Below are 21,576 nucleotides of genomic sequence, written 5' to 3'. Positions count from 1 at the left end.
GTCGTGCCGTCAGAATTCCCTCAGTCTCTACCAGCTGTGATCTGAAGCTATACTCCTTGGCTCTCCACACTATGACGCCACGAGTAACGCCGCTGTGCCTCTTCAAAACATTGGAAGAATGAGGTCTTACCCCAGGTCGCCGTTGTACTCGCCGACGATGTTCATCCGGGGTACTGCAAAGCCCGATTTATCGCTGAGCACAATGCGACGCCAGTCATCGGCAGTTAATACTTCCGGTCACGGCATCACTCCAAACGCATCGTTTTTGTTGTGCTGTTAGCGACAGCCTACGCTTGGGACGGTAATTCACTTCTCCGACTGCTGCTAATCTCTAACCAATGGTGTGGGGACACACACAATGTTATAGAGGGTCTATTACTTGTTTTCGGATGGCGGGCGCAGATATGAATGTATTGTGATGCTTGGTGCACAATACGGCGATTTTCCCTTGGTCAGATGTGATCGATCAGTACCTTGACATCGAGTATGCCTGCCCTCGAGTCCCATGCAGTCCAACAGGGGGCCTGTCCAAAAAATTTGGATATTGTGCAATTCTACCAACCCGCCAAATGGAGATCCTCAATAATGACGCTCTTCCAACCTCTGTCAGGCGCTGATAACGCAGTCGCACACGAGTACGCGACATCTTGCATCCTCCAAACTGATCACTCAAAATCCGATGCTGCTCACGTCCCTTGCGTGCATTGCCCAGTTGTCCATGATGGCATAGTCCCTACAAGGCCTGGTAACAACACTGTACACGGGCAACCCTAATACAGTCTGGTGGCCTTTCTGTGACAGTGGCCTGCAGCTCTAATCATTTACATACCCGCCGATTGGATGTACGTGTACGACGTTACATTGACGTCTTACCATGTCTTCTGGGTGCTTCACTTTTATTTGTTAGGCGGAGTACGTTCAAAATCTCTATAAAACGGAGGAAACAAGAAGTATAAACAATATGTTTATTCGCCTGTTGGCCACAAGACCGTACTGACAAAATTTACAAGGCTGCTGCCGATAAAGGCCTGTCTGGAATCAATCAAGCCTCGATTTCGTGGTGTACGATATTCACTGAAATTTGAAGCAGACAGCTGTGCAGTGCGACGCGATGGTTGCCTAACCTACTGCGGATAAAACTGACAGCATGAAGTCTACATTTACGTCTCCATCTGCGTCTGCACTCACCAAGCCACGTTGTTATGTGTGGCGGAGAATTATTTACAGCCCTCTCCTGTTCCATTCGCGAATGGTAAGTGCCGGCCGGGATGGCCAAGCTGTTCTAGGCGCTACAGTCTGGAACCGCGCGACCGCTACGGTCGCAGGTTCGAATCCTGCCTCGGGCATGGATGTGTGTGATGTCCTTAGGTTAGTCAGGTTTAAGTAGTTCTAAGTCTAGGGGACTGACGACCTCAGATGTTAAATCCCATAGTGCTCAGAGCCATTTGAACCATTTTTGAATGGTAAGTGGGAAAAACTAGTGTCTCTAAGCTTCCATATGAATGCTAAACTCTGTGCTTTTTTTACCCCGTGTTCAGCTCACAAGGTGTAAGAGAAGGAAATGTGTGTCACCCTGTGCAAGCCTTTCCCATTGGCGTCTACTGTTCAAAGTAAGCCATTAGCAGCTAACAGCTTACTGCTCTTATTATTCGTGCTGACACTTCCGAACTGTCCTCCACGTACCTCACAACTGTGGCCTGGATGTTATGCTCGTTGGTTATGTCTTCGGTCTTCAAACACTGTGATCGATCTCGGCGCGATGTTCAACTCCAGCTTTGCTTAGACTTCCACAGAGTGTAAATTTAAGCAAAACGCAAATCTTTGGAGACTATTGTGATAACCCTGTCTTTGTTCGTTCCCAGTTTCTCCGATACAAGTATTGCAGACAGTTGCTGAATTTCCATCCGCATTTGTGTGACTTGGTCGATATTACCTGCTGTTATGTTCTATGGAACGCGAACTGCATGAAGGGTATCGTAGACAGTTCTCTTTCAGTGCTGAAAGCATTTGAAACAACCGTTAACACGTGTTCTCCTGGATGACCCCGTCACCTCCACCTGACGCGTCTATGTCGATCTTGGACAAGTGATACGGCATTTTGTTGGGAATCTAACGCCTCAACATACGCGTAATAATGTACTGAAAGGTAGCACTTCCCGAAACCCACACTGACATCAGCGGGCGATAAGCCAACCCCAAGTCGTAAGTACGTAGACTTAAGTCCCGACTAGCAACAGTAATGAAAGAAAATTGACAATATGCGCAAAAAGTAGCCTATTAATTCAGTCTACTGCCACCAGAACTGTTGCCGTTGGAGGTATTATCAGAGAGCCACATCTATTAAGCTAAAACAGTGTGTAGATATGGACAAGAAGTAGTGGAAGTACTGGAAAGGCTCCCGGAATTTTACAGCTCTGGAGTTTAATGAGTATCATCATAATAGTCTCTCGCTTACTAAATCAACCTATTACGCCTCTATTCTTCGGAACTTCTCTATTTTGCATGTAAATCCTACCTCTTAAGTAGTGTGCCATACTATCGAGTGATACTCAAGACTCTGTCAGACGAATGTTTTGAGAGCTACTTCTATCGTGAATGAGTTACAGTCCCGTCTGAAACAATGAATGTCAGCCAGGTATCTGCTTTTCCTACAACTGGTTAACGTAATCGTTCTAGTGTTTATCGCTCAAGACAGTTACTATTAGATTTTTTATGGTCTTATGAAGCATCATAATACTGTCGTTTGAAAACGTCCATGACTGCAACATTTTTAAATGTTTTTTTATCATCACACATAATCACATTATGAATTTGATAAACGGTTTCAATCATCTTAAATGGTTCAGAAGTTTCCATCCATACTGTTTTCCACTTTTTAGTCTGTATTTTGTGAAACAGAAATCAGGGACAGATCTTCCATATAAATAAATATTTGAGGACTATTGTGATAACCCTATATTTGTTCGTTCCCAATTTCTCCGATACCAATATTGCAGATAGTTGCTGAATTTCCGTCCGCATTTGTGTCACTTGGCGATATTACCTGCTGTTATATTCTATGGAACGCGAACGGCATGAAGAGTATCGTCGACAGATCTCTTTCAGTGCTGAAAGCATTTGAGACAACCGTTAACACGTGTTCTCCTGGAGGACCCCGTCACCTCCACATCACGCATCTATGTCGATCTTCTTCGTGACGCGTGACAAAAGAAAAAAAGTTCAAATGTGTGTGAAGTCTTATGGGACTTAACTGCTAAGGTCATCAGTCCCTAAGCTTACATACTACTTAACCTAAATTATCCTAAGGACAATCACACACACTCATGCCCGAGGGAGGACTCGAACCTCCGCCGAGATCAGCCGCACAGTCCATGACTGCAGCGCCCTAGACCGCTCGGCTAATCCCGCGTGGCCGATGCGTGACAAAATGTGGTGTTTATATGATGCTCCGTTACACTTTCTTCCTTGTCACCACGTTCGACTAGCCACAGTAGATATATTTTCTTTAAATTAGCGTCTTAGATGCTCCGTTCGCATCTCTGTATGTCCATCGATGCGCCTCTACATGCCGTTTCCATAATTATTGGTAATTAGATATCTAACAATTCACCGTTTTTGACAGACTCACCTTCTACTACCGTGCATTGAAGGACACTCACGTTAGAGATAAGCTGCATGACCGTTTCGTTCGAAATCGGATCCATGGCATCACTTACCACAGATTCTCACCAAATCGCTATGAGTTCCACAGTAGTGCATACATGGCTGATCGTCCTGGGCGCAAAGAGCTCGGCTGTGATCTTCCTGCAGTAAGTGTTTTTACTCCAGTGGAGAGTCCTTGTTTCATTCACCATTCTCAGAGGAAGATAAATAGATTTTTTCCTAAAATTTCATAATTGAAGACATGATGTCTCAGGAAACTGTGATCACCTATAATTACAACAAAAGAAGACTCCGTCTGTGCCACTTGTTATGTTTTGTTAGGATCACCGATTTCGATCCTTGGTACAAGTAATTCTCAGATTATACATCTAATAAATGAAGGTAAAGGAGTACTGTACTACAAATCTGATTTAATGTGGCGTAAACAATACAAACAGTGGTAGTATACGAATAAAAAATAAAAAATCATGAAGTACTGTCACATTACGATCAGCTTTGTACATTTATTGCATGTGTGGTTCTGGGGATCGCCTGTATCAAAACTCGAAAGCTATTATCTCAACAAAACATACCAAGAGGCCTAAACTGTTTGTTAACTATTTTTTAAGTTTACTTACGACGACAATTACGTGGAGTGTAGAACATACGTTCCACAGCTGATTCCTTTCTACAGACTCTGTGCATTCCATTGCCATTGGCATCTACTGCACAAGGTGTGACATTGGCAGCTAACATTTTACTGGTCTCATTATTCGTGCTGGCAATTCCGAACAGTACACCCTATCGTCACAGTTGGAACCCGGAAGCTATCCTCGTTGGTAGCAAGTGTTACTTCTCCATAGCTGTGACGGATCTCGATGCCGTGTTAAACTCGAGCTTTCTCCCACAGAGTATATACACTCCTGGAAATTGAAATAAGAACACCGTGAATTCATTGTCCCAGGAAGGGGAAACTTTATTGACACATTCCTGGGGTCAGATACATCACATGATCACACTGACAGAACCACAGGCACATAGACACAGGCAACAGAGCATGCACAATGTCGGCACTAGTACAGTGTATATCCACCTTTCGCAGCAATGCAGGCTGCTATTCTCCCATGGAGACGATCGTAGAGATGCTGGATGTAGTCCTGTGGAACGGCTTGCCATGCCATTTCCACCTGGCGCCTCAGTTGGACCAGCGTTCGTGCTGGACGTGCAGACCGCGTGAGACGACACTTCATCCAGTCCCAAACACGCTCAATGGGGGACAGATCCGGAGATCTTGCTGGCCAGGGTAGTTGACTTACACCTTCTAGAGCACGTTGGGTGGCACGGGATACATGCGGACGTGCATTGTCCTGTTGGAACAGCAAGTTCCCTTGCCGGTCTAGGAATGGTAGAACGATGGGTTCGATGACGGTTTGGATGTACCGTGCACTATTCAGTGTCCCCTCGACGATCACCAGTGGTGTACGGCCAGTGTAGGAGATCGCTCCCCACACCATGATGCCGGGTGTTGGCCCTGTGTGCCTCGGTCGTATGCAGTCCTGATTGTGGCGCTCACCTGCACGGCGCCAAACACGCATACGACCATCATTGGCACCAAGGCAGAAGCGACTCTCATCGCTGAAGACGACACGTCTCCATTCGTCCCTCCATTCACGCCTGTCGCGACACCACTGGAGGCGGGCTGCACGATGTTGGGGCGTGAGCGGAAGACGGCCTAACGGTGTGCGGGACCGTAGCCCAGCTTCATGGAGACGGTTGCGAATGGTCCTCGCCGATACCCCAGGAGCAACAGTGTCCCTAATTTGCTGGGAAGTGGCGGTGCGGTCCCCTACGGCACTGCGTAGGATCCTACGGTCTTGGCGTGCATCCGTGCGTCGCTGCGGTCCGGTCCCAGGTCGACGGGCACGTGCACCTTCCGCCGACCACTGGCGACAACATGGATGTACTGTGGAGACCTCACGCCCCACGTGTTGAGCAATTCGGCGGTACGTCCACCCGGCCTCCCGCATGCCCACTATACGCCCTCGCTCAAAGTCCGTCAACTGCACATACGGTTCACGTCCACGCTGTCGCGGCATGCTACCAGTGTTAAAGACTGCGATGGAGCTCCGTATGCCACGGCAAACTGGCTGACACTGACGGCGGCGGTGCACAAATGCTGCGCAGCTAGCGCCATTCGACGGCCAACACCGCGGTTCCTGGTGTGTCCGCTGTGCCGTGCGTGTGATCATTGCTTGTACAGCCCTCTCGCAGTGTCCGGAGCAAGTATGGTGGGTCTGACACACCGGTGTCAATGTGTTCTTTTTTCCATTTCCAGGAGTGTATTTAAGAAAAACGCTGAGGGATTGTTTGTCCCATTACGTTGTAAATCTAAGGCCTCAACTAACGAGTAATGTACCGAAATATAGCACTTCCAGAAACCTATACTGACATCATTGGACGATGAGACAGCCCCAAGTCGTTAAGTATGTAGACTAAAGTCCTGATTAGCAGCACAAAGTCAGTAACTAAAGGAAACTGACAATACGTGCAACTAATAGCCTATTAATGTAGTCTATTGTCACCAGAACTGTTGCCATTGCAGGTATTATCAAACAACCATATATCTTAAACTAATAAAAAATAAACCTCATGTTTAAATATTACGTCACTTTTGGATTGGCACATACTATCAACCCTTAACTCGTATATGCTTTCTCCTGAAACATTCAGTGTTTAGATGCGTTCAAGAAGTACTAAAAGGGCTCATTTCAGTTCTCGAAACTAAGCATTAACGGTGGCACAACTTGCCTTTTACTGGTAAAACATGTAATAGGATAAGCAACATTTTAAAAATAAAGGGATTCTCTAGGGTTTTCGAAGTCCCACATACATTAGGAAGATGTTTCATCAGTTTGAAGTATAATTAACTGACCACGAGAAGAGGAGTTAATAAGAACACCTGTCAAGAGCATCAGTTCAGCTATATAGGACAGACTGGGAAGTCAACCCATACTAGACCCAGGAACATCACATAAGCTGGAGATTAAAGAAGCCAGACTCGTTTGCTGAACATTGCTTGAACCAGGACCACAAATATGTAACAGATACAGAAGTCCCACACACAAAGGGAAAGGGTGCAAGGCACACTCAATTACAAATATTAGGAATTAGAGACAGATGCGCGTATCCCCACATTTAATATTGAATTAGAAAACTCATTTCAATTATTCACGGATTGTAGATAACGTTGCAATTTTCACATGGGAGAAAAATCTTGGTGTCTGCATACATGAGCAGACAATCACAGAAATACCCGTTTCTGTGCACATAACTCTACAACACTGTATGTTTACTTACAATTAGAGTAAATTATGTCCTAATGAATGTTACAAGGCTGTACAATATAAACTCATCTATGTCAGAACCGTCAACAGATATTTATAGTTTTAATCGTGAATCGTTAGATTTTGGGGTTGATATGTTTTTATCTTTGCTTGGTTGCTATCTTTGGAATTAGTTGTGTGCTGGATAATAGGCTTACAACCATAAACATAGCTCTTAAGAAAATAACAAAGTTTCGGGAAACTAAGCAAAACTATTTCGTGTAGTTAATGCAGTATACAAAGTTTCACCAAGAACCCAAATCTGAATTAGTTAAAATGGCTATACAGAAATTTCCTTCTTTCAGTTCATGGAATACCGCAATGGATAGTCTGCACACACAATCTGCAAGCGTAGCGCGCGTTGGTTGAAGCTCGTATACGAAAGGGCTGAAATTTAGATTCCCATCGGCCGTTCACCTGTCCCATACAATGTTTCCCGCAATTTCCCTGGATGGCATAGGATGAATTTCGGGATGGTGCCTTTAAGAACGGTGTGGCCGATTTCTTTTTCTAGCATTTCCAGTCAATAGCTGGTACTCTGTCCTCGGCACATAAATGCCTTTGTTGCTAAAATTAAAAATTATGGCAAACGACAAATAAAAATGGTGGACTACGGGAGATTATAAGTAATGACGTACAAACAAATTCTTGACGAATGGGGTCAATGCCGAATTAAGGATTTGGTGATTATGTAGGATGAACCTGAACAATGTAGCCAAACTAAGATATCACGATTAAATAAAGTGTATTGAGTAAATAATCCTTTCCAGAAAAGTGTGATTCACACACGTTATTCATAACGTTCAGCATAGACTAACGCATTGGCAAATTTTATAAGAAATGGTAATTAAACCTCCAGAACACTCATCATTGGGATACACTGGAATCCAGTGCCCCGCTGGTCACCGACCGCCGACGTCGAAAGAGCTTGTGATATTAGTAACCACGTCGTGGAGGTGAGGCGTATTTACACGTCCTGAGGCACGCTATGGAAGTAGTGCCTTCGCTGGCATCGAGGTACAAATGCTGCTACATGTCGTTGCTTCAGCCCACTTCCTCGTGAACGTGCGAACGAACAACGAAAGTGTCTTCCTCAGCCGATGTTCCGGACCAGTTACGTGTTTCGGCAGTCGCTCAACGTCAACATTTCCGACCTCCCCTGAACAAGATTCGCTGAAAGGTGTCTTGTTTCAGATCCCCGCCACTTGAAAAACTCAGTCATGCTGTCTGTAATGCCACCTGAGTTCGGGCCGGTCTATTAGAATGAATGCGGCAGTCCACGTTACGCTGTGGGCGTAGATATCTCCAAATCCGTGGGGTAATTGGAACACCACCTCTATTGATACGTGGCGGCTTTCGGTTTGCTAGACTGTACCAGTGCTGAGTAAGGTGCTACATGCTATGCCTCTTGCTTGGAAACCAAGCTTCTCGGAACATATGCTCGTAAGAACATACTTGTTCCATATCCTCGAAGGGACGGTGTCCAACATTTTGTTCTAGCGTTCAAAATCACCTGTGTGGACCTACAATGCAGTTATAAGAAATATACTGTGTCATCAAAAGGGATAACTTCATCAAATGTTTCATTTATTTGAAGAACTATGTGTAAACTAATATAGGCTATCCTTCAAAACCTATATATACCCTTACTCTTGAGCTCTAGTGTCAGAAATTATAGGAATTTCATAAATTAAAATAACATTTATCAGCAAAAAGAATTTAAAAAAAGTCAGCGATGATGAAGTTAACATGAAAACGGGCAACATTCCCAGATGTCATAAAGAAGGTAGAAATTACCAAAAAATAAGAGAGGAAAGGTTATTTAAATATGATAACTCTTTTGGAACGATGTGTATCACATGTAAATATTCAAAACATTAAAATAGACAAATTTAAATACACACACGTTAGACTTCAAAGAAATTTCTGAATTTTTAATCGGAAAAGGATAATTTTTACAAGATTTTATTGGAAGGATGGTCAATTACACACATAATGACTTGTACATTGAAAACCCTTCATCAGGCATGTTTGAGAAATAAAAACGTTTCCCTCTATCATTTGTTCAGAGATACCAACCTTTCATCTCCGCAGAACCGGCAACAACATGTTTTAGCCTCTCTTCTTCCTCAGCACTACTCAATACAGCCAGACGTCGTTGTGTCTTTGAATTGAGGCACTTTTCTTTATTTTCAGTAGTTCTAAGCGGAATATTATCTCTTTCAGTTGTTTCTCCTTTGCTCATCTCGTTGCTAACCACTGCAGGGAAGCTAGTTGCAGACCAGCATTCTCATAATTTTATTAGATGCGGTCACCCATCTTGATGTTGATCCGTCTTGGCATTTTAACAGCATATAAAACAAAACTAAAGTGCAAGATCTGAAAAAAGCATGGAAAAGTGTAGAAAATTCTGTGTTGTCAAAGTTGTTCAGTTTCCACCAAGTTTCCTGGGGTAATACCACTTACTCTTACTCTCCTGGCCTAAAAACCTCAGTAGGTTTTTGGGGTTGTGATGTAGCCTTCTCCACAGCGTTCTATCCTTGGCATCTTCTTCCCTGGCTGCAAGTATCTGAAGATACGTGCCCACCCGCTCTCTCGAACTTATTTTCCGTCTGTCTAAAGGTCTACGTCCTTCCGGTTTTTTTCTGACACTGCTCTCAATCTTGATCCTTCCTCCTCTCTATAAACGTGGCACAGCCCCTATCCTGGACATCTAGTTCATTAGACAGTGTGAGCCGGAACCGGAACTTCACCGACGATCCTTCTGGGATACCTCCCGAGTAATTTGACACAATGGACCGACAGTCTTCGGCGTCTCGTTAGAGTAATAATGTAATTATGATTTATTCAGTTTATTAGCCCAGCTACCTCCGTTTCTGTGAAAATGACGTCAAAACACTGAAAAAGACTGCAATACACAATGAACAAAACGTACAACACATTTGATTTCATATAAAGCCTGTGTACAGACGCAAAAGGACTGTGTTGTGTTTGCCGTCACTGCCGGCACAGCTGAGTATAGGCGTCGTTGTGCCGCTATTCCACTGCATTCAGTGAAACCACACGCGAAGTACACACCTGTCAACCCTCCATCATTAAGCATATCCATACTGCTCTGTATATCTGTTAACGTACAACTAACACTGCTGGAAAAACAAACCCGACAGAGGGCGAAGAATAACGTCGGCGTTATGCCGTTATTATTGTGAACAGCAAGTACCGTGAGTGTATGGAATAAATTTGTTTCCAAACAATACTCGAAGCGGCTACCGTGGACATTTGCACTGTTGTGCACTATTTTCTGTGCAATATAGATACGAAGTTAGTTGAGGCAAGAAACCAAACGGAATGCAATAACTCCATAACAAACCGGTGGAGACCGTGGTTCCTTCGTACCAAGATACTCGGAAGGTATCCCTGAAGAACCTCTGAAAGTTTGTTGGTGGAGTCATGGTTCACCCTGTATATCTCCATGAGCTCCCTGTTCTTTCTTCTTCGCCACTCTCATCCCTCACAAATTGGTCCAGATATCTTCCGCAGCATTTTATTTTCAAAAGCCTTCTTCATTCTCTCTGTATACGTATCTATTCTCCATTCTACCAGATAAAGTAATACTCGTCCGATTGAACTTTCTCATTTTGAGAAGACAGAAGGAGCGATCTGTTTTGCTTACTAAAAACATTCTACAGCCAATATCACATAAATATTTCTTTATTTAAAACGAGCGGTTTTGTCAGACTTTGCTGACCTGAAGATTACAACAAAGTCTGCCGCAATCGATTGTTTTGAATAAAAAAATATTGATGCGATCCTGGCTTTAGAATGTTTTTAGTTACTCGTCTGATTATAGTTTAATATGTCCTTATGTTGGTTCTTCTTTCATCTACTTCTTCGAAGGCGAAGATATCATCAAACTGTGGGAAACATTCTCAAGTCATATTATGAAATCAAATATAACATAATATTTTCATCTATAACTGATTTTGAAAGAAAATTATGCGACGTTTCAAGCAAAGCAAGTAGATTTTTCTCAGATGTGAGTGAATGAGCAGGGCGAGAGACATATGAAGATTACCAGTAAATCGTCTCCTCCAAGACGGAAGCAAAAATGTCGACAAAGACATGTAATAAACACGTACAATGTGGCAAACGAGCTAACTATACTCTACGTGCAGCGCAAACTATCGTGCCTCTGTTGGCTAATTAAGGGATTTTGCAGGTCTTTAAATAGGCTACAGCCGTTTTCAAAAACTGGCGAACTTATCCTGTTTGACAAAGTTATCCTACTTGACAGTAAGGCTGTCACACGGGATATATATAGTTACGTCAATGACGAAGTGAGTGAATGACGATTCGTATATAATGAGTGAAGGATTACACAAGTACCGGTAACGGAATTCACTCAGCGATAATGTAACTCTAGCTTCGCGTCTGAGATCATTTCCATTAGCCGCAAGAATAGGGCGGCGCTTCGTCACAGTATCTCGCGGTAGTCGCGATACGAAAAGAAACGAGTGGCGAGTCAAAAAAACCGTCGGTAATTACGAGTGCGATTGTTTGCGCGGGTGTGCTTACGGCTGGCAGCGTGCGCCCGCGCGGGGCGGCCCCGTGGCGGGTGGGGCGGGGCGAGGGGTGGGGGGCGGCCGGCGGCCAACGGGCGCGCGCCTCGGCCGTGGGGGCGTGGCTCCCGCCCACGGCGGCGGGCCAGCACGTGTGCGCGCCTCAGTGCGGTGCGCGAGCGTGCGGCGTGCGGAGACCAGGCAGTGCGGCGTGCCGCGAGCGCGACCGAGCGCGTGTGTACGTGCAGGGTGCTGCGGTGATGGAGCAGAGCGGCTACACGTCGCCGTGGGCCGCGGTGCTGGGCCGCCACCACGCCGCCGCCGTGCCCGTCATGCAGGACCACCACGGATACGGCCCGCCCGGCGCCGCGCCCATCGACCTCCACGTGTCGCAGCCCTTCCCGTACTACAGGTGCTCACCCTAGCTACTTGTATTCTCCGCTGTCGTAAGTCGCCGACCCTCGACCCTCCTCACCCAGCCGTCGACGCGCCCCGCAGGCCTGCGGGACGACAGCTTTCCTTAGCGCGGTCGTCGATCCACGTGTGTCACCTGTGTTCTCGTCACACACCACGGGCATAACGACGCAGCACCAACGCACCCCCTCCTCCTCGCAGAAACATCACGGCAAGAAACCGTACTGTTTAAGTCTGCGCGCATTGTTCAAATGGTTCAAATGGCTCTGAGCACTATGGGACTTAACATCTGAGGTCATCAGTCCCCTAGAACTTAGAACTACTTATACCTAACTAACCTAAGGACATCACACACATCCATGCCCGCGGCAGGATTCGAACCTGCGACCGTAGCAGTCGCGCGGTTCCGGACTGCGCGCCTAGAACCGCTAGACCACCGCGGCCGGCTGCGCGCATTGTTATTATAGGTAATAGGTTATGGTACCCACAACAGGATGCTGACCTTTGATGTGTCCGTCACTCATAGCGTCATCTCGTACATTTATTACCGGCCTTCGAAACCTGTGTCAGCTAGAAATATTTTACCAGCTTTAACTTTCTTTTTATTTATTTTGACGTACTGATTGGCGAAAGATGGCGTCACCTTACTGAATTTCTCAAGTTTTCGTTGAAGGGAACGACAGTAAGATTGTCATCTTTAATTAGATTATTTCCCAAAAAATATGCACTTCACAATTTCTCCTCCGGATACTTATTGGCTGGTGGTGTCAACGGAGCTGAGTGCAATGGCCAGCCTCTTCTGCGAGAGATTGTCACAGTTATGCCTCTCTTTTGACAGACATTCTTTTATCTCATTTGCACATGGAAAACAGGTGACTGATAGACGAGACTACAGCTAATGTCGGAGTCGGTAAAAAAAGGTCTTACGCAGGATATTAACCTAAAAAACCGCTTGTTCATTTCCATGCTAAACTCTTTCCCGCTACATCAAGTTAAAAGAAGAATTTGACCAGAACCGGTCTTGACAAGATGCCTGGATACTCGTCGACCAACAAGCTCTCTTCTTTTTTTCCTCTTTTCTTACAATTTTTTATACCTCTGGGAGCAACATTTCGGAAAATATACAGCGGAAAGAATGATCAGTTCGGCGGAAAATATTTTGACGACAACCGCATTCGCTGCACAAATTCTTGGTAGGAATAATACCGCATTTCTGTGGCTAGGAAAGGGCGTTTCACAAGGAGTTCGGTTTGTTTCGAGATACTGTGTACTTGTGGGTAGATTTTGAAACTACATGCGCGCGTGCTCCTAGCTTCAGCCGGCTATTAGTGAGCTGTCACTTTCGCTCGCGAGAGAATTTGTAAACACGCACGGGACGGGCGTCGCCCGGCCCCGAGACCGGTTTGCTATTTGATGTGAAGCGACCCGCGATTTGCGTGCCTCACAAGTGGAGCTGCCAGCGGCTGACGTGCGTTCTTCTTCGCACGCCGGCCGGACATAAACAACGCTAGTGCCACGAGGGGCCTCTCGTTTACTTCTATTTTGGAAGGCCGCCTGCATACCGTTATGCTAGGCCGATTAAAAAAGAGCACAAAAAGAGGCGGCAGTGGGCTTTTGTCGCACGGCGAGTTGTTCCATCAGACGCGCCACGGTCGGCTGCGCCAGCATCCAGAGGGCTGCTAGGCCGCTGCTGTCAAATTGGCCATTCACTACTCGCACTCACACACTCTCCTACGCTTCTTCACGCACAGATCCAGGCCCACATGCTGCCGCTCCTCCACCACACATACATGTATTGTATTCTAAGAACAAGGGAGCCACTACACGTTTCACCAAAGTTCTTAAAGCGCATCATGTAACTTGGAAACTTTCTCCAAGGTCTCAACAATGGAGAAAAGTGTCCTTCAAAAAAAAATACGTTTCCGTTTTTTATTATGAACAGATGCCAACTACAAATAAAACTATGCCTTAAAGGAAGCGCTTTCGCAGAAGGATCTGTGAGACGTAGGTCATCCCTGAAGCATTATTCTAAGCGCCTATCGGGAATAGGAATTTCATTGTAACGCAACCTCATTAGATTAAATTTATCCGTTAGGATGTTTAAGAATCGTGAATGTTTATTGAATATGAACACAGAAAACGGCAACCAGTCACATTTTTGAAACAGTTATTTATTACATAAACTAGTTTTCCGAACCTATTCAGATTCATATTCAGATAGTGCACAGGAGGTTACATAAATATTCCAAAATGTAATTCTGAGTGCTGTCTTTGTGACAAGAAGACGGAACATGTCCTAATGCATCTCCATGAGTATAGTTTATATGGCGATTTGGATCCACAAATGCATTTTGTACTTACTGCGACAGTATGAGGACTTTGTTGTTAATATCCAATCATCATCTTCCGCACGTGTGAAATAATAAACTTCGACCATCCCAAGAGACTGTTTAGTACGAGTGTCTTTCCAAATCCAGGCCGGGGATACAGCAACAGTTGTAATTAATGTACGCAACACAACCACATATAGCGCATTATTCCATTTATTTTGCTCAGATTTTTCAGACAATTGCCCCAGCGGTGACACGTGACAAGTTAAAAGCACCGCTCGGTACCATCATCAGTGCAAAGTCTCACTTTCCATCTCCTCAAATAGAATCTAGAAACATCAAAAGTAACAAAGAAACAAATTATTAAAATAAGTGCAAAACATTTTCGCAAGCTATGTAGCCTGCAAATCGTCGGCTGAGAGTAATAGTAAACTATATTTCAAGGGCTTGTCACTGTGCAATTGGACAAGCGCTTCTGTTCTCGCCCGTGGCTTTTCTACGTCTGCATCTCATCAATTAATTGTGAAGCATCTTGAGTATCGAAGCGCGTTGCTCCTATAGTCCCTGTGCGTTTCCTCCACTGCAGCTGAGATCTGCGTCTTCTTCTCTGGCGCGGTATGCACTTGTCAGCACTGCACACCGACTGGAAAGGAAAAAAAAAGGAACTTGTCGCAAAGGTGTAAATATATTTTGACAAAATATAAGAACATATTAAAATGCAGCAAAGCAAGCGCATATGTATTGCAGCAGTAACACACTGTCACTGAAAATGTTGCACGGTAATTTGAAGCAAGGCGAGTGCGTCATAAATTAATCGCGCTTATTCCACTGCGCAGATACGTACCTTTTTTTATGTATTGATAGAAGATCGTCTACAAATGATAATGGCTACTGTTTAAAACCTTCTCGATTTTCACGGACATTTTTGAAGAGTTGAAGGTAGAATCTGGTTTCACAACAAACGTACCTAAATATTAAGTTGCATCGTCTACATAGACACTCGCTCCATACCAATTGTTTGTATACAACTTGGGGAGAAGCCATATTTCAGTCATTTTGTAAAAGAGTTAAGTTCTTTTGTTTACTCAGTGTGTCCGTTGATATCACGCCTAATTTTTGATAACTGAAAAATTTGTTAGGAAGGCAGACTTGTTGTTTGTCTTGGAATAGGGTAGCTTAATAATTTCGTGAATGTCAAAGGATCGAGAAAGCACTTGTGGAGCCTGGCGTGACTATCCTGGTTTGTGAATGGCCCGTGCGAGAGTTACAAAAACTATTAGGGGCGGCATAGCGCCCCTTTCGTGCGTAATTAGCGGCACGCGACTCCGCGATGGGGATGCTCAACGAGGAGCACTCCACCTGAGTGGCCGCTCGAGCAGGGGCTGTTTTAGAGGATATTTTCTCATTGTTGTGGTTCGCTTCCAGGGTTGGCAACTTCCACCAGCAATTACTTTTGTATACACATTCCTCTAAAACGCTACTTGCTACATGCGAGGCTGTCATTTAATTTCAAGCAAAGGAAAAATCACTACGACAAAATACGTAACTCGGTTTAAAATACTAGAGGGCAAAACGTATGATTTAATTTCTGGAACCTGGTAATATTAGGATTTAGTTTGCATATCGAACAAACGTATAAAATTTGACAGATATTTTTCTGAATGTTCGAGCTGTGAATTGCAACGCGAAATTTGATATGCCTCCTGTAAGTGGAAGAAGGAATTGCTGATTGCCATTTCAGCACCCATTTAAAGTGTAATATGACGCATTTTTGTATTTGTGTTTTGCTTCGCAGACTGATATTCAGTATAACAATAATGCCTAAGTAGCATTACCGTAAATTACTGATGGGGAACGGAATACTACATATAATTCTAAATATGCTGAAAGTTTCTTTTCTGTTACTGAGAGTCATATTTTAATCCTTTCAAACTTTGTCTTTCTATCCATAAATTTGTGGTATTAGAAGATGATATAAACTAAAAATAATTCTCCTTTTTATTACTTAGCAAATTGTCTTGGCATAAATTCAAAGTGTTGTGTTTTAATAAAGACAAGGATGTCAAAAAGAATATATTCCTCCCGTTCTCAAATAAAATATGGGAAATATTTTTTAAACCTCTGTTGCCTTAAAGTGCTTGGCAAATATTTTTACTGTAGTCAATTAGAAAATTACTTATTTTCAAACAGAGCACTAAATACATATTGTCTTATATTAAGCAGATCATTCTCAAAAAATAAATATGACAGGCAAAGGGTGAAAGAGTAGTTCTAAATCACATTTTACGTGATACTATTTGTGGATTTTAAGAGTTTTCTGCGTCATTTTAACCCAGAGATATCTTTTAAAGCATCAAAATAAAGTATCATAATGGTTACAATATCATACTATTGACAACATCTAAAACACCTGAAGTTTTGTAATACAGTAGTCAGTTTTGTTTGTGCTCTAGAGCGTTTCACAAATATATAGAAAAAGCAGTAAATTCCCATGTTTATTACCGGACTATCTGGACAGTCTTGTTTGAATAGTCCGTTACAGACTTGTACTGTAGAACGCATGTTGTAATTTTGTACCACCCGCTACAAGAAGATATAAAATATTAAGACTTCTTGAGCGAACAGTGAAATAGCATGAAAATTTAAGATCTTATTACCAAGATTTAATTTTTATCTGCTAGTAACATGAAGTATGTTTATTAGTGACTGCCTTCAAACAGCAGCATAATAATTTCTCGGATTTTATATCATTTTTTGGGATTTAGACAATTTTCTGAAAAGGTTTCTTAAAAAAGAGGCATTTGATTTCCCCTTTAAAGTTTGTGTCCTGCTGTGTTACGATAAGAATTTTGTCTGCATTCCAGGCTTTGAGTTTGCATGGAAACAGAAGTTGCTTTTCGTCTAATCAGAAAATAGGCGCAATTGTGCAGTTATATGCCAGAAATATTCGTGCAATTGAATGTGTGTATAGTTACAATTTATGTCCGCATACGTATGTTTGCAATTATTGAAGTTTGTTACTGCTGGAAAGTGGTTTCATCTCTTGTTTTGTTTTCGTTGTATCATCAAATAATCGCGTTTTACGCTTTTCCCTTTTTTATTGCCGACAAAATTTGATACAAAGTCTTTTCGTAACAGCCCAACATCAGATATCTAGACCCTACATAGATATCTAATGTGGAATTGAATGATACCGGGGCATACAGTCTGTTTTTAATATTTTTAATTACGATTGTATTGATAAATGTGCCACGTAAATAATGTGACAAAATATCGTCGTCCTTGTCCAGAGGAAATGGAATATGTAAGCTCATACAACGAATAAATATTTATTTTGACAATTGATGTTAAGGACTACTACGATTAATTGAGTTGTACATTATGTTTTCTTTGTCACTGATAAAAATACAGTGTAACGTAGTCCAAGTTGCATAGTTTGGAAAATGGGATTGATGAGCTGCTGGTTTTACGTACGACCTACGTTTTAAATGTTACTGCACGCATTGTTTCCCAGTTATTAATAACAACAATAATGGTAATAATATTAAGAGCCACAGTACATTAATATGGAATTCTTCTATTATAAATAATTTACTATACAGCCCAGTCACAGTGAAAAACATAACGTGTGCTCTGGTTATATTCAATTTTGTGTTAAAGACGTACATACACAGTTGAATATGGTACCATCCTTTCGAAATGTACCGGGACAATGTTATTTGGTGATAAATAATTTGCCTGATGCAGAAAATGCTACGTTGATTTTGTGAGATTTCCAGTTACCGTCACAGACATCAGCGAGTCATTTTGTAACATGGAAAACCCCAAAATTATATTTTTTCGTCCATGTTACATGAATCTACTTGCAGTAATTTTAGTATTCATTCAGTTTGCTCGCTGTGGGTGACGATGCCTGCAAATCGTTCACAAAATTATTAAGTGTGGGTGGCAGCTGGTCATAACAAAAGTAGAGGTCATGACATTTTGTGAAGCAGTTTTGAGTTCCGAATCTTCGGCCCCATTTTCGGAAGAAGCTTTGCAGTGAAACTAATGCAGACATTATGTACGGCATTGTTGGATGCTAGCGGCCCAAATATAATAGAAAGCGACTGGGAGATAGGTGGACGTTGACGCGAGATCCGAAGAAGGCAAGCGGATGGTCGTAGGTAGGAGTAATATGGCACGGCCACGGCTGGGGACCAGTTTCTGGTTTCTTGCGCGCTGCCGATGCGCGTGATGGATGTGCCCCACGGTGACAGATGGCACAATCCCGCTGCCATTGTAGTCTGACCCCAAGGACACTCCTCCTTTTTCTCGGCCGGTCGGGAGTTGGAATAATTTGGCTGTTATGATATGAAACTGAATCCCCCCCTTGCGCCATGTCAAAGCGCAAGAAAACCTTAATTATCATCTCGCAGGAACTGAAATACGTCCATCTTTGTGTAACGGATCACCAAGTACCCTTCATAATGTCTTCTGCGTTTTCTCTCCTGCTGACAGATGAATAATTGCCGCTGTATTATGCTTCGAAGCGAGCATCGTTGTGAAAAAAAAAATTTCTACCTTCGGGACATCAGCAGTATAACGCAAAAATTATGTCGCTGGGTAGTACGAGTGTGTTTGAAAAAACTGCTTCCGTTTCTTATGTTTGTGGGCAAACAGCATACTCTGATAAACCGTCATGGTCGCTCGAGACCGCGATACCTAGCTCATCGAGACTAACACACTTTCAGATACATAATTTCTAATTCTCATCGTAGGTGAGCTTGTCTTCCGAAACCGTCATCTTATACTTCTTAGCCACCATTATACACCATTCCTGACGAAAAGAAGAAAAAGCAGTTACCACACTGTAGGACCATCAGGCCCTCTCTTACATTTAACGAGGCATTTTGCATTACAGTATTCCCATTACGACAATTTTATGAATTAGATCTAATATAGGATCCAACAATTAAATGTACTATGACATAAATAGTGGGAACAGTAGTAGCTACAAAAGAAAAAGAAACACAATTTTCTCAGAAAACTTTTATGTCGACTGACGCTGGCCGCGGAAGCCTACGCAATTACAATAAAGACAAGTTACACGCAGCTAGGTTGGAGCTGTGAGCTCTAGAACGAACAGACATGAGAGAGGATTAGGACAGGGAATGAAAAAGAAAAATGATAAAACACAAGTCATGATGATAGGAAAAAAATAAGGCGTCATGGCGGAGAAATGGTAAGCGTCGCTGGGAGAAGATGGGGGCATTTGATTTACTCTTTGACGGAGGGAAACTCTCCCTGACGTCGACATTTTTGGGGACAAATAATGATATGCACAGGAAGAACTGCTTCAGCTCTCGCGGTACAATACGAACTTTACATTACAAAAGACTGGACTGTTTACATCGACAATATATTTTGAAGTGCGTCAGTTACTGAAAATGACTGCTTCCTGTCAGATAAACTAAGTGACAATTTGAAAAGAGAGACTTGCTTGTCCTCATAAACATATTTTTCTAAAAATATTAAAAGTTCTTCATCTTGCACAGCCGAATTATTGATAATTGTTTCCAACTGTGATGACGGGAGTAAGTTAGTGATGATGCAGCTTATCCAAACAGAAGTTTTCTATTTGTAATTACCTAAAAATGCCCTAAAGTTATTGCATATTTCTAATATTTCCACGGTAAACTTCTAAATTAATGGAAAGCCTTCTGATGCCGCATTACTACTGACAAATTTAAAGGGATGTTTCGAAAAGAGAGTAAATTTTCTTAAGATGGTCAACCGAATAAAATTTATCCGTTTACATGGAACACGTGTTACCTGTGTAGTTCTTGGTGAATGAACGCGGGGAGCCAGGCAGAACATTCGTTGTCAACTCGACTTGGTGGACTTGTAGCACAAACACAGCAAAAAAAATTGCCCGTATCTTTTCCCAGAGGACACACACATCAGCCTCCGCATCGCGTTTCCTGCTTCGGTTTACTTCCGACTGCATAATTTATTTACTTGAAATCTGCTGAAGAACTGGGTATGAAATCTTTTTCAAACACGTCCCGCATTGAGCTGCTTGTGTTGTGCTGATTAATGAGCCATGCCGCATTGTTATCTGAAGTGTGCGTCTGGGCTAAGTCCAGGAACCTGATTGACCATATTCTTTTCATAATATCTTCGTGTGTGTGTGTGTGTGTGTGTGTGTGTGACGGGGGGAGGGGGGGGGGAGGATCTTGTGCTGTCTGTCTTTCGTTCCCTGTTGCTTTTGCCGTTTTACGTTTATTTCATGTACTTTCAATTTCCGAATGCGTTTATTCTTTGCCGGCCATACCTTTCTTCGACATTAACACAGTTCGCATTAGTAGGAACGTTAATTGTACATGTGTACTTATGTACCTATGTAACAATTTTGGCTAACATAGACATCTATTTCGGTTATCTGGATTGTAATTAGAGACACTTCGTGTCTAAAATAAACCGATTAGATACCGATATAACTTTCTTATTGTATATAAAAAGCCAAGTGATGATTATGAGCTCGTTCAGTATGTACTGATTTGTTTGGTAAATAAATATGTGACTGACTGAAAATAGTGATTGTTTCTAGACAGTTTCAGACTCATTGGTACTCCAACTTTAAATCTACTTCTCACATGTGAACTGAAAATGCAACGTTTTCGCAACATAAATCTGTCGCTTTTAGCGTGTGGTTGCAGAAGAACGAAGCATTTCGTCAAAGAACTTGGGAACTGCAAAGAACGACGTAATTTCCTTTAGGCTAAACCCCCTTATTTATGTCAGTGCTGCTGCACTACAGTAGACAACGTATTTATCGATAAAATGCCGTCAGAAAAACTGGAGAGAGGTAGTAAAATTTCGCATCTCTACTAGTAATTATAGCTGTTTGGTGTACCTAACGTTTACTGATGTTCCTGTAGCCATATTCCGCTAAACCCCACAATAAAACCTGTCCGCTCAACAGCTCCCGTCGATGCCTCCCGTCGGTACTCGCGCCAGTGTGGAGTTAACACGAATATAAAATTTCTCTCCGGCTACAGTGTGCTTATGATTATGGCTTCTATTTATGTTAATTCAATTCAGTTGTGCGCATTACTCAGCAGCTCCGGGCTTATCCCAATAAACAAGACGTACGCAGCTCTTAGCAACTTGTACGGCGGGAAATATACGACTATTTGGTGTAATAATATCAATTTGGGCCACGGCGGTGGTAGGCGGGTTCGGCTGTTACACATGCCGGCGGCG

General features: G+C 43.0%; 1 protein-coding gene across 1 annotated transcript in view; it reads left to right on the top strand.

Annotated features, from left to right (window-relative positions):
- The first annotated feature begins 11,354 nt into the window (after window positions 1-11,354).
- The window catches only part of LOC126249336 (uncharacterized), a 756,239-nt gene continuing 746,017 nt past the window's right edge, over window positions 11,355-21,576 (top strand). Inside the window, exons 1-2 of the mRNA XM_049950992.1 lie at window positions 11,355-11,362; window positions 11,610-11,996. Coding sequence (XP_049806949.1) covers window positions 11,355-11,362; window positions 11,610-11,996 — 395 coding nt within the window. The remainder of the gene's footprint in view (window positions 11,363-11,609; window positions 11,997-21,576) is intronic.

The sequence above is a fragment of the Schistocerca nitens genome, chromosome 3 (assembly GCF_023898315.1).
Source record: "Schistocerca nitens isolate TAMUIC-IGC-003100 chromosome 3, iqSchNite1.1, whole genome shotgun sequence".
Classification (NCBI taxonomy): domain Eukaryota; kingdom Metazoa; phylum Arthropoda; class Insecta; order Orthoptera; family Acrididae; genus Schistocerca; species Schistocerca nitens.
Note: the sequence above shows the minus strand (reverse complement) of the source record. Positions and strands in the feature narration are given on the sequence as shown.